Raw genomic sequence first — 26,122 nt, 5'->3', positions numbered from 1 at the left:
TGGATCAGCCAAATCATTCATCGGATAAGTCTAACAAAGCTGAACGCATCCAGGCTACAGCCAGCCAATTGTGTTTGTTATTTTTTTTTCAGAATCAATCTTCCAGGCTTCTGTTGATCAAAGGCACATTTATAAATTGAGAAACCACAAAGGAAAGTGATGTCACCCAATTTAAATGCAAAGGCATGTGCTTGCATTATGGGCAAACAAATTGTGCTAAACATGACCTCTTCTGATGTTGGTTGAGATGCTAAGTTGAGGCAGTGTAGAGTTCTGTGCTAATTGTGCCATGCATCTATTCTGAATGTTAGTGTTGTGTTCGGGATCTAGATGTGCAAACAAATGTATTCACACCTGCAGGCAATGCACATGTGAATCCACACACAATGGTCTTGCAATTGCAGCATCTGCACAACTGTACTTTCACAACCTTGCTAGCATCCAATGTTTCAAAATGCTGTTTTAACTGTTTCAAAACCAAATTTTAGCATTGTTTTTAGACTGCTTTTTAGGGAGTGTGTGTGTGTATTACATTATATTTATATTTATATTGTTTTAATTGGTTTTTCTTTGTTCACTGCCTTGGGAGCCCTTATAGGATTGGAAGGTGATACAGAAATACCTTAAATAAATGAATTAGGATGGATAATATTGGATTAAATGACCAAAAGATTGCTGTCAAAAAACCAGTTCCAGCTTTGCTCCATAAATCTATCAAAAAGAATGAGCCCCATAAATTTTCCCAATACATTTTGGATGTAAAAATGTTTGGCACACTATCAACTATTCAGTATTCAGTCTTAGTTTTTGACATCAGCGGATTTCCATAAACTGTCAATGTGTAACAACACCTTATGCCTCTATAGACAGCACTTGACAGTTCTGTGACAGCCGACATGTAACAGTTTTAAGGATATCATGTGTGTACTAACTTTATTCACTTAAACAGCCCTTGCTTTCAGTACTGAAAAACAAACTGTAGGGGTTTTTTTCCTGCCACATTTCAATGCCAAAGTGTAAATGTCAAATCTCAGTGGTGTGTTCTGCAAAGAAGGATCAAATTTGCAAAATTCAAACATTTATACAGTTGAGATTTCTGGGAAGGTGGGTCAGGATGAGGAGCAGCTTGAGGAAATCCTGCTTAGGTGAGGATATTGCATCTGTCAAGTAGGAGATTTAGGTACCGCTTATGTGGGGAGGCTAATTTAACTAATTTACGATGCCATAAAATCTCCAGCAAGCAAGCAAGCAAACAAAGAATGAGGAAGTACATCAGTGTCTCAAATGGACGATGAAGTGACAGCTCCCCTGGTGGCCAGAATACCCTCATGAAAGCTGGAAAGTTAAATAGCCTCTGTGTGTCGGTCTATATATGTTGTGTGTCTATGGCATTGAATGTTTGCCATATATATGTACTAGGGCTGGGCAATTCGTTTCGTTAATTCGTAATTCGTTAAAAAATTCGTTAATTTTTGAATTACGAAACGATTACAAAACTTATTTTTAAACCTGGAAGTGTTTTTAAATATCGAAACGGCAGGCGCCAAAAAATTTTGTATTTCCGTCCATTTTGGAAATACGTAAGATGGCCGCTTGGCTTGCTGGGAGCTCTCCTCTCTCGGCGCCGGCTGAGCAAGCGAGAGGGCGAGCGAGAGGGCGAGCGGCGAGCGAGAGGGCGAGGGCGAGCGGCGAGCGAGAGGGCGAGTGAGAGGGCGAGCGGCAAGCGAGAGGGCGAGGGCGAGCGGCGAGCGAGAGGGAGAGGGAGAGGGCGAGCGGCGAGCGAGAGGGCGAGGGCGAGCGGCGAGCGAGAGGGTGAGCGAGAAGGCGAGGGCGAGCAGTGAGCGAGAGGGCGAGGGCGAGCGAGAGGGCGAGCGGCAAGCGAGAGGGCGAGTGAGAGGGCGAGCGGCGAGCGAGAGGGCGAGCAGCGAGCGAGCGGCGAGCGAGAGGGCCCGCCAGAGTGAGTGCCTGCCTTCCCTCAATAATAATTTCTCCTCCCTATTCTACTAAATTAATAATTAAATTTAAAAAATATTTAAAAAATATTGAAAAAAAAAGGGCGCCATCTTTACAAAATGTTTTGTAAATATTTACGAAATTTCGTAAATACCGAACTTTTTTTTTGGAAAATTTTGTAATTATTTTAAATATCGAAACAAAAAAACACCCCAATTACAAATCGATTTTAGAAACAAATTTTTGCGTTGTTACCCATGCCTAATATGTACATTGTAATCCACCCATAGTCCCCTACGGAATATAAATACTGTAAATAAATAAATAATAAATAAGAGATAATACATTCAGTTTATCATCCATTGAAAAACATTCTGAGCACTTAAGAAAGTTATCTATTAATCCAAACTGGGCAAGAGTTTGTGAACACTTAAGTCCCAGGAGACAGATAAGTGGGCAGTGAATTTGATTTCCCTTTCAGGTCAAACTGTAACGGAGCTATCCAAGGTGCTGCACATAGTTATGAGACAAGTTGCAGTACCTTGGATAGATTCTTGAAAGTTAGATCTGACATGGTCATGTTTCACCCCTGAATTGACATAAAAGACACCAGCATCCAATGAGTGAACTTCTTCAACTTTTGTAATTCAGGACTCAATCTTGACCAAAAATGCTGGTGAGGTTTTTGCTCAGAAAACAATATTTTTCTGCAAATATTTTTTTTGCATGTTAAATCATATTTTTTATCCAGAAATATAGCCACATTTTTCATGCAGTGCAAAAATATGTTTTGATGTGCAAAATTGTGATTTTTTTTCATTAATAGTGACGAATGAAAATACATGTGCCATGATTATTCTGCTTAGCCGGTATTGCACCACCTGACATCCGCTGGGAAGTAGCAGCCAATAGTGAAAGGACCAAGGCAGAGACATCTCCAGCTCATCCCCTGTTTGGGTATCAGCCAGCATGTCAATGACTTAAATCAAGAAATAGTTTTCTAAGATCTACAGAGACACTCGCTGGAACACCTCAGCAAGCGAGAGTCCAAAAGTGGCAGGCTCAAACCCAGAACCTCAACCAATGGCTGATACCAAATGAGAGACTCCCCCCTGGGCACACAGAGGACTGGGCGACTTGGAAGGCGCTGAACAGACTGCGCTCTGGCACCACGAGATGCAGAGCCAACCTTCAGAAATGGGGCTACAAAGTGGAATCCTCGACATGTGAGTTTGGAGAGGAGCAAACCACTGACCACCTGCTGCAATGCAACCTGAGCTCTGCCACATGCACAATGGAGGACCTTCTTGCAGCAACACCAGAAGCACTCCAAGTGGCCAGATACTGGTCAAAGGACATCTAATCAACTACCAAACTCACAAATTTTGTATTCTGTATTTTTTAAAATTTTTAATTTTGTCTGTTTGTTTGCTTTGTTCTGTTAGAAATGTAATATAATTGACTGGTTGCTGATGACTCGATAAATAAATATTCTGCTCACCAGGATTTCCTGCCATTTTGTTTCACTTATTTGAACATTTTTGAATATTATTCCCATCCCTAGTGCACACACACACATCTATACACACAAAGCAGATCACACAAGAATGAAGTCTACCCACCTCTGTGCCTCTGCTCTTTATGACTCTGTGAATCAATGAATGAGGCAGAGGGGATTTACAGGTGCCATGTAATATTATCTACCTGAAGGTATTCCTATTTTACTAAGATAGTCTTCATTAGCCCCATGCGACTGTAAGCTATATTGCAGCTGTTAATTCCAGAGATGGAAAGGTCGCAAAGCAACTGCAAAGACCTTCCTAACAACCAGAGTCTTAATTGGCTGTCTTAGCACTGACTTTGAAAACTGTCTGGGACCTGCTGGTTGCAATTAAAATGCAGTGAGGATGGAGACTAAGAGGAGCATGTTGCTCCCTTTAGATATCCAGGTAATGCCACTAGTAAAGCAGACAGACACGTAACATGCAACACTCAGACAGTATCCCATGTTCCTTTGTCTGGAAATCTGGGATGGGCGAGATGCTTACAATCTCATTTTGTCATGACCCACAGTTGCAGTGCTTCAAGACCTAGCCAAAATAAATACTAATTGAGCTCAGAGAGCTTCTTCCAGAACATATTCTCTTTCACTCCTGCAATGATAAAAGTTCAATGTGGGGGTAGAGGTGCCAATTAGCCTGGAGGAAAGTGTGATTTCTTATTATAGTCACATCAGTGGATGGAATTGATTTTTTTGTTCTGTTTGCAGTTCTCCATTTGTAAAAATGCTCATGATAAGTACAACACTGGAAGGAATCTCACAATCACTTTATCCTGTTTCTTATACTACAACTCCCAGAATATCCCTATCATCAAGGTCATTGGCCAGGTTGGTTTGTTGGTTCTCGTAATTGTCCAAAAGAGGAACCCTACGAAGCTCCAGTCAGGATTTAAAGCTCCATATAGGAGAAGCATCCCATGTATTTAAGTCCTATTATGGTAATTAAATGGTAGAAGAAGACCTACAAGCCACTCTAAACACCTTTGCAGAAGCATACAAGAAGCTTGGCCTGTCACTGAACATCGAGAAAACCAAAGTGCTCTTCCAGCAGTCACCAGCCAATCCCTCTCCAATGCCAGAGATACAGATTAATGGTGTAACATTAGAAAATGCTGACCATTTCCACTACCTTGGCAGCCACCTCTCCACCAAAGTCGACATTGACACTGAAATTCAACACAGTCTGAGCTCTGTAAGTGCAACATTTGTCCGAATGAAGCATAGAGTGAGAACAAGGACATCCGCAGGGAGACCAAAGTGCTTGTTTACAAAGCTATTGTTCCCCCAGCCCTGCTATATGCCTGTGAAATGTGGACTATCACATGCAACTCCTGTAATGATTCCATCAGTGTTGCCTCCGAAAAATCCTGCAAATCTCTTGGGAGTACAGGCAGACAAATGCCAGCGTGCTGGAAGAAGCAAAGACCACCAGCACTGAAGCGATGGTCCTCTGCCATCAACTCCGCTGGACAAACCACGTTGTCCGGATGCCCAACCATCATCTCCCAAAGCAGTTGCTCTACTCCAAACTCAAGAATGGAAAATGAAATGTTGGAGGACAGGAAAAGAGATTTAAAGATGGGCTCAAAGCTTACCTTAAAAACTCTGGCATAGATACTGAGAACTGGGAAGCCCCGACCCTTGAGTGCTCCAGCTGGAGGTCAGCTGTGACCAGAGTGCTGTAGAATTTTAAGAGGCACAAATGGAGGACAAAAGAGAGAAACGTCCCAAGAGGAAGGCACATCAAGCGAACCCCAACCGGGACTGCCTTCCACCTGGAAACCAATGCTCTCACTGCGGGAGAACATGCAGATCAAGAATAGGGCTTCACAGTCATCTATGGACCCACCGCCAGTACGCAGATCTTGGAAGATAATCCTACTTGGACAACGAGGGATCACCTAAGTAAGTAAGTATGTAGCAAAGACTTTCTCAATTCTATAATTCTGCAACCATATCATAAAAAGAATTGCACATCAGATGCAGATACTGGCTTTTTAAAGAAGCACATTACTAGCCCTTCAGCATTGTAGAACTAGATATGTAAATATATTACTAGCAATGATTGCTAAAATATCAGTAATTGATGTGAATGAATGTAAAGGAAATACATAGGTTTCATGTTGGTCATGAGAAAGTGTTATGTCCTTCTGTCTGTCACTCACTAAACTTTCCAAATGTCCTAATTTGTAGGGGTGTGCAAAATAGCATAAATTTGTTCTGTTTTCATGTGTGTGTGTGTGTGTGTGTGTGTCCGTTCTGTTTTGGGAAGATTCTGGGAGATTAGGAGGGGGGCATTCGTATTCATAATTAGGATCCAGAGATGATCATGATGATGATCATGATTATGAATAACAACAACAACCAATGCCATCAAAGCCAGAACTGAAAAGTCGATGACAGATCCCAAATGTAGACTCTGCCATTTCATACAACTCTACAGTAATTTGGCAAGTACTAGTCCTGATTAAACCCCTGGTATCCCAGTTTTCCAGATGTTTCCCTTCTACATTCATCCTCCATTTAGTTCATTAGGAGTTTAAAAGGCAAAAGTAGTTTCCATTTAATTAGCAGTCTCGTATTACTAAGCTATGTATTATATGAGAGATGTCCAACCTTTGGTCCCCCAAGAGTTTGGGACTTCATCTCCTAGAAGCCTTGACCAGGCTGTCCAATGCTTGGGAATTCTGGGAGCTGAAGTCCAAAACACCTGGAGGACCAGAGGTTGGACACCATCACATTAAATAATCATCTAGACCACTGGAGAGGGGGAATGTGTGGTCTTGTAGTACTCAGATCCTATCTGCTCCAGACAACATTGTCAATGAGAACTGTTTATGAGAACTACAGTCCACAAACACCTGGAAGATTCGATCAGATATGGGCAACCATAGGAGAGCCATGATGGAAAATAGTATCATATCACTTCAGGTTTCAGTTTCATTTTTTGGTCAGTTTTGGGTGTGCATGTGTGTATGCAAAAAAGGTAAAGGTTTCCACATTAAGTGTAGTCGTGTCTGACTCGGGGGGTGGTGCTCATCTCTATTTCTGAGCTGAAGAGCCGGTGTTGTCTGTAGACATCTCCAATGTCATGACTGCATGGAGTGCCATTACCTTACCTATTGATCTACTCACATTTGCATGTTTTTAAACTGCTAGATAGGCAGAAGCTGGGGCTAACAGTGGGAGCTCACCCCACTTCCCAGATTCGAACCACCAACCTTTTAGTCAGCAAGTTTGCATGTGTATGTAGGTTTTAAAATAATTAATGTGGAGATACTGGAAAGTTGTAGGGATAAAACCATTGAGTTTTGTGAAAATCTTCAGCTTTTTTGCCCTCCTCAACTTTATCACCACCACCACTTGCTTTTTAAAGGCATGGGGAGTCTGATGTGCTGGGGCTTGGCAGATATGGGGGGCACATTCCCCACTGCAAGTGACATTTCCGCTTTATTTTTGTCTGAATAGTTGATGCGGCTTGATCTTCTAGGCTTACAGAAAATGAATCTCCACAGCTACAAGCTCCTTAATGCTATTAGGCACCAGCCTGTGTGTTCCCTTGGGTGGAAGAGACCCATTTATGAAGCAATATGCTTTGACCATGCTTTTAATTCTGAGGCTGTTACTGATAATGACTTCCTCTTGTACTTCATTAGCCATGCTTCGGCTTCTGGTTGAAGTAATATAGAGGACAGACCTAAGATGAACATTTCTACCCATCTTGCTTCCCACAATACCCATATTTCATGCCGCCCAATTTTCTCTTTTTATTTGCATGCAGTTTTCCCTAATAAAAGCACTTTTCTCTATGCCTTTTGCATGCCCTTTCCTTCCCAAAGTGGACATTATCATTAGTATCTTCTGCACACTTTACTAGTAAGACATTGGTACCACTCCGGTGGGAAGGTAACGGCGCTCCATTCAGTCGTGCCGGCCACATGACCTTGGAGGTGTCTATGGACAATGCCGGCTCTTCGACTTAGAAATTGAGATGAGCACCACAACCCAGAGTCAGACATGACTGGACTTAATGTCAGGGGACAACCTTTACCTTTTATGTAAGGAATGGAGCCCCCGTGGCGCAGTGGGTTAAACCGCTGAGTTTTCGAGCTTGTTGACCAAAAGGTCACAGGTTTGAATCCGGGGAGCAGCATGAGCTTCCGCTGTCAGCCCCAGCTTCTGCCAACCTAGTAGTTCGAAAACATGCAAATGTGAGTAGATTAATAGGTACCGCTCCAGCGGGAAGGTAACGGTGCTCCATGCAGTCATGCTGGCCACATGACCTTGGAGGTGTCTACGGAAAATGCTGGCTCTTCAGCTTTGAAATGGAAATGAGCACCACACCCCAGAGTCGGACATGACTGGACTTCATGTCAGGGGAAAACCTTTACCTTTACCTATGTAAGGAATATTTGCTGGTAGATTTCCATGGCCAAGCAGGTATCCAAACCTTAATCTCTGGAGTCCTTGTCCAATTCATTAATACACTACGCTGGCCCTTCTACTCATTGTATGCTACCAAAACTGATCTAAAGTAGAATTAATATTACTGGTATGTAAACAGGGTGGTGCAATGGGTTAAACCACTGAGCTGCTGAACTTGCTGACTGAAAGGTCAGTGGTTCAAATTCAGGGAGTGAGGTGAGCTCCTGCTGTTAGCCCCAGCTTCTGCCAACCTAGCAGTTCAAAAACATGCAAATGTGAGTAGATCAATAGGTACCGCTTCTGCGGGAAGGTAGCAGCACTCCATGTAGTCATGACCTTGGAGGTGTCTACAGACAATTCCAGTTCTTCGGCTTAGAAATGGAGATGAGCACCAACCCCCAGAGTCAGACATGACTTGACTTAACGTCAGGGAAAACCTTTACTTTTACTAAACAGGAGTCAGTTTACACCAAAGCTTTTATATCCTAGCTAGAGAAATCATGTTCATCTTTCTACTTGAAAATGGAACACTGAGCTCTACTGCTATGAATGTAATTACAGCAAGTTATTATTTATTATCAGCAGAGGATTATCTCATTTCTCATTCACAGTTACACTATATGGCATGTTAAGCTGAAAGGTACCGTCTCCTTCTCTCTGTCTCTTCTGCATTTGAGCACACAATGTAGTCTTGTTCCACGTAAGACGGTTTGGCCACAGGCAGCCAATTTATTCAGGCAGCCAAATATAATATGTGAATCAAGGGGGGGGGGGGCAATACAGTCAAACAGGGATTTCTAGCTGTGCTGTGGCATTTTACCCTTCTGTCTTCCTTGACACTTAGAGTTCCTTGCACGAACAAAATCTGGTTTATGTAATCTTTCTGTAATGCCCTTATTTTACAGAGAGAATGTTGTTTATATGTATGTGCCTTCATGGAGCCTGTCAAATTATGGACACCCTCTGAATTTCATCGGGTTTAATAATAATAATAATAATAATAATAATAATAATAATAATCCTTTATTTATACCCCACTACCATCTCCCGAAGGACTCGGTGCAGCTTACAAGAGGTCGAGCCCAAATACATCAGTAAATCACAACAACAACAAAACAATAACAACAAACTCATAAGCAAGCAAAAACATTAACAATAACACCGTGGCACATTAAAACCTGTGGTAGGGCCAAATGTAATAATTAAAATCTTTAAAAGTGCTGGGCATGATCAGGTGAAATAGGATAGATATTTTAGGGATAGGTGGAGCATGCAGGCAATTCTAGATCTCTAGAAAAGTGCATTTGGGACATATTGCATGGAGTTTCCTTATTCTGGGAAGGCACACTGGAACAACCATGCTTTCAAGCCCCTTCTAAAGGCTGCCAACGTTGGGACATGCCTGATGTCCTTGGGGAGTGAGTTCCAGAGTTGAGGGGCCACCACCGAGAAGGCCCTGTCCCTTGTACCCACCAATCACGCTTGCGATGCAGGTGGGATTGCGAGCAGGGCCTCTCCAGATGATCAAAGAGATCGTGTGGGTTCGTATATAGAGATGCGGTCACGCAGGTAGGCGGGTCCCAAACCATTTAGGGCTTTGTAGGTAGGCACCTGCACCTTGAATTGGGACCGGAAAATGAATGGCAGCCAGTGGAGCTCCTTAAACAGGAGGGTTGACCTCTCTCTGTAAGGAGCACCAGTTAACAACCTGGCCGCCGCCCGTTGGACCAATTGAAATTTTCAGGCCGTTCTCAAGGGCAGCCCCACGTAGAGTGAATTACAGTAGTCCAATCTGGAGGTGACTAAGGAATGGACCACCCTGGCCAGATCCGCCTTCATGAGGTACGGTCGCAGTTGGCACAAGAGTCTTAGTTGTGCAAAGGCCCTCCCGGCCACTGCCGACGCCTGAGCTTCAAGCGTAAGTGATGAGTCCAGGAGGACACCCAAACTGTGGACCTGGGGGGGGGGGGGAGTGCAACCCCGTCCAGCCCAGGTTGCCACCCTATACCCCAATCCGGTTTACAATCGACCAGGAGGACCTCTGTCTTGTCGGGATGATCGGAAATGGTTTCACCAGTTCCTTCTTCTGAAATATAGCCCACAATATATGATATTCATTGGTGGTCTCCCATCCAAATACTAACCAGGGTAGACTCTGCTTAGCTTTCAATCTTTCAATAGCTTTCTCCCCAGCAAATCAGCTGGGATTAAACTTCAGTGTTATGATTTCAAATATTATGAGCTGTGGAAGGTATCAGACAGCGATCTCCAACACACACCTCCAGTTCTTTCAAAACGATTATTTTTTTATTCTGTATTAAAAATGCCTTCAACAAATAAAAAAAAAGAATGTCTACAAATCCATTTTCTCTGTTGACTTTGCTTTATTCATCTATAGGCTCCCATGGCAACAAACTGTGTCTTGAAGGCCACCAAAGTGGCTATTTTGAGTAGTCTCCAAGGGAGTGTTAATGGAAATTGCAGCAGGGGGGAAGATTTCCCCTCCGAACAACCGCTGGGTTGCATTGAGTGAGGAAATGTGTGCAAGCTCATCACAACAATGAAGCCTTCCTCCATGCAGAAATGCCATTAGAACTGGATCTTTAAACAGAGTTTAAAGAAAGGGGTTTCAGCAGAATGGGAAATGGTGTAGTCTTTCAAACGTATCTCATGAAACTCCGAGCAGGTATTTCAAGAAAGGGAGAAGAAGGGCCTTATTGGTGGTTACTCCCAGGCTGTGGGAGGCAAGGTTAGATTGGCTACCTGTCTTTTAATCTTCTGTTCGCAAAGAGCTGTTAGCCTTTGATAATTAACTGGCTGCCAAGGATGTGGTATGCATATAATTATAATAATAATAATAATAATAATAATAATAATAATAATTTATTTGTACTCCGCTACCATCTCCCCAAGGGACTTGGTGCGGCTTACATGAGGCCGAGCCCAAACTTTAAGAGTTTTTATGGACTCTTAAAGTTGTTTTTAATGTGGTTTGAGTTTTAATAAGCACATTTATTTATAACTTGGAATGTTTTTATCTATACCTGTGGAGCCCCCGGTGGCGCAGTGGGTTAAACACCTGTGACGGCAGGACTGAAGACCGACAGATGAGCTCCCTCTATTAGCTCCAGCTCCTCATGCAGGGACATGAGAGGAACCTCCCACAAGGATGATAAAACATCAAAACATCCGGGCGTCCCCTGGGCAACATCCTTGCTGACGGCCAATTCTCTCACACCAGAAGTGACTTGCAGTTTCTCAAGTCGCTCTTGACATGACAAAAAAAAATCTATACCTGTAATCTTGTGAACTTCTATCAGTCCCAGTTTTGGAAGAAATACAGACATTAAAGCATATAAATCACTCAATTTTACAAGGCAAGTGAGTATTTTATCAAGACTGTAAATATGCTGCCAACTCCATATTTTTCTGGAGTGTGGCCCATTCTCTTCTCCTCCCTGGATTTTTAGATACTGTCCAGTAGCAGCTGATGAGGTTCTGCATTTCAATCCAAATTTTAAAGGAGGCAGATGATTGAACTTTTCTTCAAAAGAGATCCAGTACACTGAATAGCTCCAAAACCCAGAACAGATTCACCACTCTGCTGATATAAGAGCTCCCAGCTTTTTCTGCTCCAAACTCAACTGGTATCACTATCCAGAAAGAGGGTCCCCATGAGGTGTGATTACCTAGAAAAATTACCTAGAAAAATTACCCTTTGGAGTTCTAGTTCCAACAGTGGCCATTTTAACAAAAGGATTCTTGCAGTTGCAGTCCAAAATTGGTCAGATCACACTTGGAATACTGTGTTCAATTTTGGGCACCACAGTTGAAGGGAGATGTTGACTCTAAGCTGGAATGTGGACAGAGGAGGGTGACTAAATTGATCAAGGATCTGGAGGACAGCTTAAAGAGCTGAGCATGTTTAGCCTGCGGAAGAGGCTATGTATATCAATATGTGAGGGGAAATCATAGGGAGGAGGGAGCAGGCTTGTTTTCTGCTGCCCTGGAGACTAGAACGCAGAACAATGGCGTCAAACTACAGGAAAGGAGATTCCACCTGAACATTAGAAAGAACTTCCTAACTGTGAGAGCTGTTCAGCAGTGGAACTCTCTGCCCCAGGCTGTGGTGGAGGCTCTTTGGAGGCCTTTAAACAGAGACTGGATGGCTATCACTTGAATGCAATTTTCTTGCTTCTTGGCAGGGGGTTGGACTGGATGGCCTGTGAAGTCTCTTCCAATTCTATAAGTCTATGATTCTATGAAAATATCTCTATCCCCAAGCTGTGGGCCTTAAAGTTCTGCTCCCTGCCCTTGGCCTTGATTAAAGCCTATAAAATTCTCAGCCTCCATCAGTCTGAGAATCCATGCCAGTCTTAATTTGTAGGAAATAAATCTTCTTTGTCCTTTTCCTTTAGCAAAACAGTAAAACTATCTCCCTGGGGCCTACAATATACAGCACTCAAGGAAGTAAACATCAAACTTACCTCTATTATGTTTGTCACAAATTTACCTATAATTTCCATGACAGCCAATATTTCTCTAAGGATGAAGAGCTTAACTGAATTCAGTGCTGCTTAGTTGTGTTTTAGATTATTCATTTACCTATGGCTTGAATAGAACATAAAAAGAAGAAAGGAATGTTGCACTCTATACAAGTTCCTGATTCATCATAAACAGAGCTTGGAAAAGCTGCTTTTGGGTGGGTTTCAACTCTCAGAGCAGCTGGGGCATTTTGAGTATCATCTCCCAAAAGAAGTAATTGTAGCAAGCTCTGCTTATAAAGGACAAGAATGTCTATAGTATAGATTTTTTTCAATATGGAACTCATTGGACGAGCCAATCCTCAGTTAGGAAAAATTGTTTTCTCCCAAATTTGACTCTTCCAATCCTGGCCCATCCTTTGTTTACACCCGTCTCCTTGCCTTGGACTGCTTGTATACAATATATTTCTATATGACACTGAAATGCCATCTCTGCCTATCTATCTATCTATCTATCTATCTATCTATCTATCTATCATTTATCTATGTTACTAGCACATTCTTTTTCCTGAAATGTATCCAACATCAGTCTTGTCTCAGGTGCACCTATTTGCTTCCCAGCTGGGTGAACTACTCTGAGCCAATGTTGTATTTCCCTATTGGGATTTAGCTAACACGGAAAGCTCTGTGTTCCCAGCTGGCTGGGCAGGACATTCCTGCAAATTCTCAAAGGATTAGCTGCTGGTTTCCTACAAGAGATTTTTAGGAAATGATCACCCATACAGACATAAAAATCCTGCTTATAAGAACCAGTCAAAAACATTTGCTCATTCAGCACTATCTGTTAGAATCCGGACTTTTGGATCTTGCAAAAGGTGTGATAGTAATATGCCCTTTTCCCATGCAAAGTGTGATAAGGCAGCTTAGTAATGATGCTGCTCTTTCTGGATTGTTCTGAACATGCTTGGCTCCCAAATCCTAGATCAGATTTGATCAATCTGGGGGTCAGGACCCCTGGGGGGGGGTCACCAGGGGGTGTCAGAGGGGTCACCAAAGACCATTGGAAAACAAAGTATTTTCTGTTGGTCATAGGGGTTCTGTGTAGGAAGTTTGGTCCAATTCTATCGTTGGTGGGGTTCAGAATGCTCTTTGATTGTAGGTGAACTATAAATCCCAGAAACTACAACTCCCAAATGACAAAATCAGCCCCACCAGTGTTCAAATTGAAAATGCATCCTGCATCTCAGATAGTTACATGATTCGTAACAGTAGCAAAATTACAGTTATGAAGGAGCAACAGAAATAATGTTATGATTGGGGGTCACCATAACATGAGGAACTGTATTAAGTGGTTGCGGCATTAGGAAGGTTGAGAAACACTGTCCTAGATGAATGGCAACACTGAGCACTGTTTAAAGCAACCAGTCCAGCACCGGGACTGTGGCACAGCTGGCTGAGTGTCAGCTGCATTAAGATCATTTCTGACCAAAAGGTCATGAGTTCAAAGCCAGCCTGGGTCGGAGTGAGCTTCTGACCAACTGTGTAGCTTGTTGTCGACCTTTGCAACCCGAAAGACAGTTGCCTCTGTCAAGTAGGAAAATTAAGTACCACCTATGTGTGGGGAGGCTAATTTAACTAATTTACGAGGCCATAAAAAAGACTCCAGCAAAGCATGCAGGGAATGCGGAATTACTTCATCAGTGTCACAGATGGACGATGAAAGCGGCAGCTCCCCTGGTGGCCAGAAAAGTTAAATAGCCTCTGACCATCTGTTTATATATGTTGTGTGTCTTTGGCATTGAACGTTTGCCATATATATGTACATTGTAATCCACTCTGAGTCCCCTGCGGGGTGAGAAGGGCGGAATATAAATACTGTAAATAAATAAATAAATAATAAATTGATTCATTTCTCCCAATTTTCTGTAATTCACAATTGTGCAATCTCTCGCATTTCTCACCATTGGCTAGGCTAGCTAGGATTTCTGGACCTTGCAGTCCAACAATATTTTCAGGATCATGTGATCATCATCCTTTACTTAGAAGGATGTAGGTAGTTGACATAAACGAGTGGTAGAGTGTATGTGCTGTGTGTAGTTCCTAGCATTTTTAATTGATGATCTATTGATAGGAGGGAAATGTACCAAAGATCACAGATAACAACTAACCAGCATTAGGAGATGGTGAACAAATTAATCAGAATAAGTCCATTTCCTATAACCAAAGTCCAGAGATCAGATAAATCAAAGGTTTTTTGTTTTTTAACTATTCTTGTTAAATTCATAAATTGGCACTCTAAAGATAATCAACACTAGCAGCAACAACATCAATATTGTGATGAGACCTTACCAGTTGCTTCCACCATCCCTTCCAAAATGACCACAATTTCAAACTCCTCTTTTTCCATCTGGCTACGGGACATCTCCCAAAAGGGACTCTTCTCGTTGATTTCGTGAGAAATAATGAGCGGGGACACCAGAAACAGCCTGTCATCCCCTGTGTCAAATCCCACATTGATGTCTGTTTGATTCAAAGGGATGAATTCCCCTTCTTTGGTCTGTTTGGATTTTATCAGCTTGGCTCTAATGGAGGCCTCAACAATGTGGGAATTTCTTAAGTCTCCAACTCGGAACATAAGACACAGCTTCTCGTCCCTTATTGAAATCACAGCATTGTTGGAAAACATGAGGGTCTCTGCCCTCTTCTTTGGTTGGCTGATCTTCACAAACATGCATCCCACCATGAATGCATTGACTATAGAGCCCAGTATGGCCTGAACCAAAAGTAATATGATACCCTCAGGACATTTTTCTGTGATCACCCGGTGGCCATATCCAATGGTGGTCTCTGTCTCAATGGAGAACAGGAACGCTGAGACAAATCCACTGAGATTGTCGACACAAGGGATCCAGTCTTCATCTTCTGCATGGTCTAAGTCTCCTCGAATGTAGGCGATGAGCCACCAAATAAAACCAAAAAACAGCCAAGTGATGGTGTAGACCATGGTAAACACAAGAAGGTTAAAGCGCCACTTGAGGTCCACCAAAGTGGTAAAGAGGTCACTGAGATATCTATAGGTTTCCTGGACATTTCCATGGTGCACATTACACTTGCCACTTTTTTCCATGTAACGTTGGCGTGGCTTTTTGATTTCTGCTGCCAAAAGACGCGTTCGATCGGTGGCAATCGGAATATCATCTCGGGCTTGCTTGGGAATCTTCTTTAGCTCTCTTGGAGTGACACCAATTTCCATGTCCTGGTTCATGAAGATCCTAGAATCTCCAGCCATGGTGGGGCTACATGGAAGAAATAGAAACAGAACTGAAAAGAACCCCTGGATAACTATAACATCCATCCTCAGCCTGGCCTGCTCCAGATGTGTTGTACTACAATCCCCATTAACCACAATGAGCATATTCATACACTACAGAGATTATAAGAGTTGAACAGCTACATACCCTGAGGATGCAGATTGAAGATGGCTGAACTACAAGTTTTAATTAGTGAGATTACACCAGAAAATTCTATGTGCAACATAATATTTAAAAGTCAGGATTTAGGCTCTTCTCTATTGTAGTGTCTCACTTGTGGAATGCTGTTGCCAGGCAGACTCACCAGATGTTGTGCTCTGTTGTCAGCTGAGATGCTTTCTTTTGATATGCCTTTGAAACTGCATCTGCTTTATACTGCTAGATCTCTTTTAAAAAATTCTCTGCTGTTGCTTCTCATTTTTCTGCCATTTGTTAGGCCCATTTTAAAAATGTATATGGCACTTTAAGAATCTTCTGGATGGTTAAAATTGGCCCTTAAATGCTATAAATATTTATGTACAATAGTGCAATATTATGGATAAATTCAGCATTTGAAAAATTACACTTCTTCCAGAATTGCCCAAGTAAAGGCTCTTGCTGGCTGGAAGCTTTTGAGAGTTATAGTGAAAAAAGAAACTATCCCAGGTTTCAGTATAAGAAATTAGATATCCTTTAATTATAAACTAAGATAGATGGGCTGGTAGAAAACCTGAAAAGATGTATATGGAGCCATGTCCTTTGCCTTTGGGATCTGCTTCCTTATGGTTTTCTTTGCAGGCATTGACAAGCCACTGTATCTATGGGAGTTACGTATCTGGATTTCACATGAATCCGTGAAACCACAGGTAATATAGGAACCTATTGAAAGAAGGACTTTTGGCTCAGAAATAACACAGGGCTTGTTTACATAAGCCTCAAACTCCAGACTCACCCTGAATGGATCACTGGCCTTCTTCATGATGCAACATGGATTCCTGTGAGTAATGCAAAGTTTTTCAGCCTAAATCAGTGATTCCCAACCTATGATCCGTGGACCACTAGTGGTCCACAAGAACTAAAATATGGCCCGCACCCACATCATTACTACACTGTTGCAACAAGAGCGGCTAGTCTCACAAAACCCTCTAAGAGTGCTGAGGCTTATTAAATATGGTTTTCTGTGGGCAAGCGGATGGCGACTACTGGATGGTATTTGCTCTGTATCAGAAACTAGAGGTGATGTCATCTATCAAAATGCAAATTTCTGAATCAGCACCCAAGATAATCAAACTAAATCTAATGTTGACCAAAAACTGATCAAGGATCTGGAGAACAAGCCCTATGAAGAGCAGCTTAAAGAGCAGGGCATGTTTAGCCTGAAGAAGAGAAGGCTGAGAGGAGACATGATAGCCATGTATAAGTATGTGAGAGGAATTCATAGGGAGAAGGGAGCAAGCTTGTTTTCTGCTGCCCTGGAGACTAGGCCAGTGGTTCTCAATCAGGGATCCCCAGAAGTTTTTGGCTTACAACTCCCAGAAATCCCAACCAGTTTACCAGCTGTTAAGATTTCTGGGAGTTGAACGCCAAAAACAACTGGGGACCCCAGGTTGAGAACCACTGGACTAGGATGTGGAACAATGGCTTCAAACTACAAGAAGAGAGATTCCACCTGAACATTAGCAAGAACTTTCTGACTGTGAGAGCTGTTCAGCAGTGGAACCTTCTGCCCTGGAGTGTGGTGGAGGCTCCTTCTTTGGAGGCTTTTAAGCAGAGGCTGGATGGCCATCTGTCAGGGGTGCTTTGAATACAATTTTCCTGCTTCTTGGCAGAGGGGTTGGACTGGATGGCCCATGAGGTCTCTTCCAACTCTATTATTCTGATTCTATAACCCTTTTGGTACTAATGTTGGAGAGTGGTCCCTGGTCAAGTGGCCTCTGATAAAAAAAGAAAAAGGTTGGGAACCACTAAAAACCAATTTTGTCCAGCATTTAGCAAAGTTGGGGGATACGCCAGGTATTTGCTGGAATCTCCAGAATACCCCAGAGCAGCAGAATCAGATTTGATTCAGACAATATCCAGATTGGACTTTGGTACCATCAACCTTGATTGTGCCAATGCTGCTCCTAGCCAGCAATAGAGCTCCTTTCAAGTTCACCATCCTTGCCTTAGGTTTAACTTTTTTTCTGAGTGACTATCTCATTCAATGCTTGTAGCTTTATATAATTTGATAATGATGATTTTGCCCATCATGCTATTACAATATCAGAAATCTTATTAGTAGAGACCTATGAATATGTGTAGTAATACACAAGTTTGTCTAAGTTTTATAGCACAGCACATTTTTGTATGCTGGATCACTTGAAAGTTCAGCACCAATAATAACAAATCTTTGTCAAATATTGCCATTAAGAACACACTCATCTCCCAAGTCTTCTGATCTCGTAACTTAGATAGTTTGCTCATTAAAGAGTTGTTGTTACTTTTCTACAAAAAAACAAAACAAAACAAAAACCTAGACAAATTAATCCAGGTCTCTTAGATATCAAAGTACAAATGCAAATGGCTTGTCAAAAATCTCCAAATATAATATCCATCAAACCAATATTTTTTAGAAGTACCAGAAGGTACCACACTGATTAATGGAACCCCTTTGTTCCCTTTGAGAGGAGGGGAAGAAGAAGAAAGAATCTTCCGTGAAAGTTTGCATTCATTTTTGGACAAAGGAAGAATCTCCTGTGGAGAAGCTACTTACCAACACCTCAATACATCAAAGAAAGAAGATAGCAACATGCATCATGATGCTGGTACATTAAAAATCCTATTAAAATCTAACCAGCCCTATGCATTCTCTATCTTTGATCTTCTCTCCACTTTAGGAAGGAGGTGAGATGAAGCAACAATGGGATTAGACTGGTGTGTCTTTGAAAAAGGGAGTGCATAAGTCTAAGCCAGGTGGCAAAGAGACTAGTGGGGCAATACATCTACTTTAGGTTTTGGCTCAAACTTTAAAGACTGAATCAGGGATGTAAAGAATGGGAGAGCAAATTGTCCTCTCCAAATAAAAATCCTATCTGCTTCAAATGAAGTGAACTTTCACTGTTAATCTTTCCAGCACAATAATAACTTAACCCTTCTGTTGAAATATGGTTTAGGCATCAGAGCAAAAGAGACAGAGATGTTTACCAAGAGAATGGGAACACAGCAACTATAAGAGCCTAAGTACAAACTATTTTAAAGGACTTGCTCAATGCAATAATAGAAATTTGGGAAATGAAGGAAAATAGGTTTCAGAACCATAGATAAGGTGCCCATATTTTCCAGACCCAGGCAAGAACTAAAGTGGCTCATTAATAGTGGCCTCTTTGGTGAGGCAGATCTTAAATGAGTCAAAGTGAAATATAGAATGCAGAAGCTTTCCTGGCTTTGCCTTCTTTCAAGAGCTCACCCCAGGAAATTAAATCTTGAATGTAACCATCTACCTGGAAATGGGAGCCTTCTGGTCCTGAGGTCTGCTGAAGGAAGCATAAGAAGAGGGCAAGAACTAGGTTCATACACATTCAGTCAGGGGAGAATGAAATGGCCCAGAAGTTCTCTATGTTAATTGAGTTTACATTACTTTTGCACATTTTTTTCAATAATTTTCTGCATTTTCCAAGGTTTTTTTTTTTTTTGCATATTGAATTTTGCAACAAATCAATGTTGTTTGCACAACAAAGCATAAGTATAAAAAAAGGTGTTTCTCATTGTTGCAGAAATGGAAAAATCTCATGGTGGGTGATTTTTTCTTATGGAGAGGTCTTAATATATCAAACTAGAATTGCCAATTTGAAAATGAGAGGTTTCCAGTCCCCTTATTGTAGAAGAGTGATGTTCAGATGGTGCTCCTTGTTGACTGGCTATGAAACAAGGAAAACATGCCAAAATTCCTTCTTCTACACCAGGCATGGGCAAACTTTGTCCCTCCAGGTGTTTTGGACTTCAACTGCCACAATTCCTAACAGTCCAAAACATTTGGAGGGACAAAGTTTGCACATGCCTGTTCTACACAGTCATTCAAGATCCAGTAGCTCTCTCCAATTTTCAGTTTGGCAACCCTACTCTATCATCTTGTTTTGACGTAATGAGAAATCCTAGCAACACTAAGTAAAAGGTGTGTCTGTGAAGGAAGCCTTACCTCAGTATGAGAGGCAGTACAGTAGAAGACATAAGATGTTGGCTTTGATCCTGGAAACCCTGAGTTCAGATCCCATCATAGTCTTGCATGCTTTGAGTAGACTTAGGACAGTCATTTCTCCATTAGCTTCAGCACAATTGCTGCAGAAATAGAAGCGAGAGATTGCAAACATAAGGAAAACATGGAAAAACTAACAATCCATTATTAGTGTTGGAAGTTTCTCAGACAAAATCTATCCACTGAAAAATTTCTATATGTAACATAAAAACAATAAAAAACACACTGTAATGCCAAATTAAACTAATTGGGTTCAAATATACAATGTATATAAAGTGGGGGCAGGCAAGAAACATATTTTTCATGCTGCTTTATCAGTTCCTCAACCGGCGCATAATTTTAATATGTCAAGCAATTCACCCTTGAATAGATAATGAATTTAGGGTAAGACAGGAAACCTATGGCTATCCAGTTGTCCTTGGACTGCAAATCCCATGATTCTTCATTGTTTATTTATACTAGCTAAACATAATGGTAGTTGCAGTTCAGAGAAGCCTCCCACAAGGATGGTAAAACATCAAAAAACATTTGGGCATACCCTGGGCAACGTCCTTGCAGACGGCCAGTTCTCTCACACTAGAAGCAACTTGTAGTTTCTCAAGTCACTCCTGACATGAAAAAAAGTTCAGTATTACATGGAGGGTTATACACTCTGAATCCTGACACTCAGAATTTGGAAAAATTACTTTTTGGGACTACATCTCCAGCATTCACAGCAATGGTTGTCGGTGGATTCTAGGAACTGTATCCCAGAACCCTCAAGCTCTGTTAAAGACATCCTACCTTTCACTAAATACAATGCAGACTCAAACACAGTGCGATTTTGCCGGAGGATACATGGGCAAAATTACATTCTAAGTTCTTTCCTCACCTCCCTGCAGCATCAAGAATGTTAACAGTGCAATGGATTTAATAGAAGCACACTTTTCCTTTTTTGTTTTGTGTTTGCATTTTTGAACCCAGTTCAAATTAAACGAATTGCCTAAGTCAGGTGCAGTCATGATCTGTGTGTTTGCTTATGGGGGAAATCTGTACTAGTGGTATGTTTTTGCTAGCAGGAGAATCAGGCGCTAGAAGGTGAAGCTGCTGTGCATTTCTCCCATCAGGGCACAGCCTGCCATTGAATCTGTCAAGTCACATGGACCACCCTGAGTTCACCCTCCATGACTAAACAGGGCTAAGGATAATAAATATGTCACTTTGGTATAAAGCTCCTTGCACCTTGAGGACAGGTTGTTGAAAGCTGCTGTGGCTGCGAAAGGAGAGGAAAAGGCTGTGTATAGTTCTGTTATCAGTGGCACAAAGAGGCTTTTTATCAAGTTTCTCCATATCATGCTGCTTTTTTGCTCACGAGCCAAGGCTGGAGGGGTGGGAGTGACATTAAGTGAAGGCCTAATATCTCATTCAAAGGGAAGGAAGCCAAGCAAACCTCTCATCACAGGACTGGTATTTCAAACCGAGTTCCGCACAGGATGGGCAAAGTGCCTTTTCTCTCAGAAGAACTGAAATCTTGTTTTAAAAATGGGAAATGCAATTGAGCATGTACAGAATGGAAAGCTGTATAAATGTCAGGGTGGCGGGTCCAAAATACTCCTACAAGGGATGATTAAAGGTTATGGGGAAATGCATAACTACCATATTGCAACAACTTCACTGGCAGTCAATTTCTTTTCAGGCATAGTTCAAAACACTAGTTATTACCTTTAAAGCTCAACTTAACTTAGGTCCCAACTATCTAAAAGATATTGGCTGGGATTCAGTGAAACCTTCTTGGTAGGTGCTTCCAAATTGCATAATTCCCTCCCATGAGAAGCTCAACTGGTCCCCTCTTTGCTCTCCTTCCATTAAACTTTTTGAATGTAGCACTTCATTGCAACTGTTTATTTAATAATTTTTAAACTTTTATATCAAATGCTTTCCAGCTTCACTTTGCTTTAATTTGTTACAAACTGACTTAGTCCCTGTTATGGAGAAAAGTAGCATATGACTACTGGGAGTCAGCTGCATTAAGATCACTACTGACCAAAAGGTCATGAATTCGCACCCAGCCCGGGTTGGAGTGCACTTCCAGCCAATTTGTGTAGCTTGTTGTCGACCTTTGCAGCCCAAAAGACAGTTGCATCTGTCAAGTAGGAAAATTAGGTACCACTTATGTGGGGAAGCTAATTTAACTAATTTACAAGGCCACAAAAATCTCCAGCAAGCATGTGGGGAATGAGGAAGTACTTCATCAGCGTCACGGGTGGTGAAGTGACAGCTCCCCTGGTGGCCAGAAAAAGTTGGAATGCCTCTGACTGCCTGTCTATATGTGTTGTATGTCTATGGCATTGAATGTTTGCCTTGTATATGTACATTGTAATCCACCCTGAGTCCCCTGTGGGGTGAGAAGGGTGGAATATAAATATTGTAAATAAATAAATTCACTGTATTAAAAAATTGGAACAGTGGCTGGAGTCCATCCCTATTTTACTGTGCGTGTGTACACATGCATACAACCACAGAGACATAAAGAGAATATAACATAAACACACACACATCCTGAAAGAGTAACATCTTAACTCCTTCTCCTTTTGTAAACATCTTATGGATATTTGGGGGGGGGGGAAAATACCAGCTGATCATACAATTTTATTCTGGCTGAACGTCTTCATTTTCTGGCAGCTGTCAAGCAGGATGACATTTACTTTTGGCTAGGTGGCATCTCTAAATATTGCTGAATGGCCTGTGGAAATACAGCACAACTAAGTTGGCGGACACCTTGGGGATGTCACTTGCTGAACATCATCCAGATATGCAGAACATGCCATTCACGCTATCACAACAGTATCCCTGACACAGATGGCCAAAGCAATGGTTGGCATCATGCATTACAGTAATAATTCATAGGTATGGATCCACCCTATATACTTTGTCCTGATTCTGGAGGATGCATTTGAAAGTAAGCACTTGCAAAGCTGGCATTTACTGCTGGTGATGACGATGGCAGAAGGAGGTGCACCTCAACCCAAGTGCACTGCAGAGCACTATAAAATGGAGTCCTCTGTGTCTTCCTACCTTCCCTGTATTACTCCTTATTCAAAATGTAATCTTGGCTCAGCCTCAAAAGTAATGTAAATTGCATGCATTTCATCTTTGGGAGGTTTTTTTTTTTTTTGTTACCTTGGCAGTAGCACTTTCTAACAGCGGAGAGGGAAATTAATGCCAGCTTACAATGGAATCCTTCAAGAGCTGCCTGAGATACCTACCGTCAGAAGTACAAAGGGGACTGATTGACAATAGTTACCTTACCAAAGCAAGAAAGTAACCTCACTGCCTGGTATAATAGAGCTCCAGCTGCTGACTGCTGGTTTCATTGTAATATATTAGTCCTGGAAATACGCCACTGATGGAAGGAAAGCGGGGAGATTAATGTTTCTCAGTTTCTCCATTAGCTTAGGATTGGAGGGGGGGAAATGGGGAATGGGAAGGGAGCTAGGCTTCTCAAAAATCTCTATACAGAACATTTAGCATTCAGTCACTGAAAAGAATGATCAATGGTGCAGAGGAAGTGAATGCAGTGGAAGTGAAGCCCTGTGATTTTATTCCTAGAGTAGATGGGGTAGTTTTTTCTGGTTTGTACTTGCCCTAGCAAGGGAATGAATAACAAGGCTCTCAACATTTTCTGTTGAGCAGTGTGAGATGTTCATCTGCTAGTAAAACAGTGCTTCTGCATCAAGCTATCTTTCAAACTTTTAAGGAGGTGTCCAAAGTGCTGAACTTGTTTGTGGGACGGGAGCCCAGCACCTTGGATAGCTCCTTTAAAAAGGGTTGCTCACTTCACCAATATGGAAGCCACCACATTAGAAGCCACCAAAATCAATAATCAGAATGAATTATTTATTCATTATTTATTTGGGGTGGGCCAAAAGATCAACAACCATGTGAACTTTCTTCAGAACTCCTTATCACAGTGGTTCTCAACCTAGGGTCCCCAGATGTTTTTGGCCTACAACTCCCAGAAATCCCAGCCAGTTTACCAGCTGTTAGGATTTCTGTGAGTTGAAGGCTAAAAACATCTGGGGACCCCAAGTTGAGAATCACTGCCTTATCATACCTAGGAGTAGAGTTCTGGAAACACTCATAGAATGATAGAATCATTGAGTTGGAAGAGACCTCATGGCCATCCAGTCCAACCCCCTGCCAAGAAGCAGGAAATTTGCATCCAAAGCACCCCTGACAGATGGCCATCCAGCCTCTGTTTAAAAGCTCCCAAAGAAGGCGCCTCCACCACACTCTGGGGCAGAGAGTTCCACTGCTGAACAGCTCTCACAGTCAGGAAGTTCTTCCTAATGTTCAGATGGAATCTCCTTTCTTGTAGTTTGAAGCCATTGTGCCACGTCCTAGTCTCCAGGGCAGCAGAAAACAAACTTGCTCCCTCCTCCCTATGACTTCCTCTCACATATTTATTTATAAATGGCCCTCATCATGTCTCCTCTCAGCCTTGTCTTCTTCAGGCTAAACATGCCCAGCTCTTTAAGTCGCTCCTCACCATGCTTGTTCTCCAGACTCTTGATCAAGTACAACACCCTATCAAGGAAAACCACATTCAAAGCACCCCTGACGGATGGCCACCCAGCCTCTGCTTAAAAGCTTCCAAAGAAGGAGCTTCCACCACACTCTGGGGCAGAGAGTTTCACTGCTGAACAGCTCTCACAGTCAGGAAGTTCTTCCTCATGTTCAGGTGGAAGCTCCTTTCCAACAGTTTGAAGCCATTGTTCCACGTCCTAGTCTCCATGGCAGCATAAAACAAGCTTGCTCCCCTTATGACTTCCCTTCACATATGTATACATGGCTATCATGTCTCCTCTCAGCCTTCTCTCCTTCAGGCTAAACATGCTCAGCTTTTTAAGCCACTCCTCATAGGGCTTGTTCTCCAGACCCTTGATCATTTTAGTCGCCCTCCTCTGGACACTTTTCAGCTTGTCAGTATCTCTCTTCAGTTGTGGTGCCCAGAATTGGACACAATATTCCAGGTGTGGTCTAACCAAGGCAGAATGGAGGGGTAGCATGACTTCCCTGGATCTAGATACTATACTCCTATTGATGCAGGCCAAAATCCCATTGGCTTTTTTTTCACCGCTACATGACATGTTGGCTCATGTTTAACTTGTTGTCCATGAGGACCCCAAGATCTTTTTCACACATACTGCCTTCAAGCCACGCGTTCCCCTTTCTGTATCTTTGCATTTCATTTTTTCTGCCTAAGTGGAGTATCCTGCATTTGTCACTGTTGAACTTCATTTTGTTAGTTTTGGCCCACCTCTAATCTGTTAAGATTAGAGAGCTTGCACACTTTCATAACTTAGGACTGAGGAAAATAACTCAGTCAAGGTTAATGAGTTTTTTCTGGTCCTATGGTGCATTTCCGACTTCACACTAATAGCTTAAGTGATAACATTGATTTGGAAGATTGTATTGCATTTTTAATAATCATGTAAATGTCAAACACAGGGAATCTCCATGCATCTACAAGGTGATTCCTTGCAGTCAGACACATACACCACTGAGTTAATTATGCATAGGTTTACAGTCATGCTGACCAAAATAAATGGAGAATTATGCTCTCTCCCTTTCCCACACACATACACTTGCTACAACCGATAGCTCCTAATGAGCTGGTTCAGATTGGAACAGGCTTTGCAACTGCTGAGAAGGGATGCATTTTTATTTCATCTTCTTTTTCATTTTCTCAGTGAGAGCAGAAAAGACAACAGGGAAATCCAAATGTCACAAAGTTAACCCGATGGAGGCAAAGATCCCCATTACCTTATGTAATTTAATTTGTTATGCCTTCCACTGCAGCTCAGAGCTGGCAAGAACCGTTCTGGAGCGGGGGAAAGAGAGGAGAAGAATAGAGAATGGAAGGGGAAAAAGGAAGCCTACAACCTCTAAATGGGAAAATAATGCATTTTAAGAAATCTGATTAAAATGACCTTGTTCAAACCCTGGCTATTAGAAAACCTGTTCAAAGAAAAGGAAGCTCATTGTAGCATTTATGGTAATATTCATGGGATAGTGTTTGAGAAGTCTTTCATACAATAAGTTAGAAGTCTTCTTCCTCTCAAGAGGTGCATCTTATCACCAGTAATTTGTTTACATATCAGAGCCTGAAATGTCTGTCTTCCTTCATCTTTTACCC

General features: G+C 42.0%; 1 protein-coding gene across 1 annotated transcript in view; it reads right to left on the bottom strand.

Moving 5' to 3' along the window:
- Positions 1-26,122, bottom strand: part of KCNJ5 (potassium inwardly rectifying channel subfamily J member 5) — a 71,668-nt gene that overhangs the window by 28,019 nt on the left and 17,527 nt on the right. Inside the window, exons 2-3 of the mRNA XM_060787492.2 lie at positions 19,888-20,027; positions 14,773-15,719 (exon numbers count right to left, since the gene is read on the bottom strand). Of these exons, the coding sequence (XP_060643475.2) occupies positions 14,773-15,719; positions 19,888-19,919 (979 nt within the window). The 5' untranslated portion in view covers positions 19,920-20,027. The remainder of the gene's footprint in view (positions 1-14,772; positions 15,720-19,887; positions 20,028-26,122) is intronic.

This window comes from Anolis sagrei, chromosome 7 (assembly GCF_037176765.1).
Source record: "Anolis sagrei isolate rAnoSag1 chromosome 7, rAnoSag1.mat, whole genome shotgun sequence".
Taxonomy (NCBI): domain Eukaryota; kingdom Metazoa; phylum Chordata; class Lepidosauria; order Squamata; family Dactyloidae; genus Anolis; species Anolis sagrei.
The sequence above is the reverse complement of the archived record's forward strand: the minus strand, read 5'-3'. Positions and strand labels throughout refer to the sequence as shown.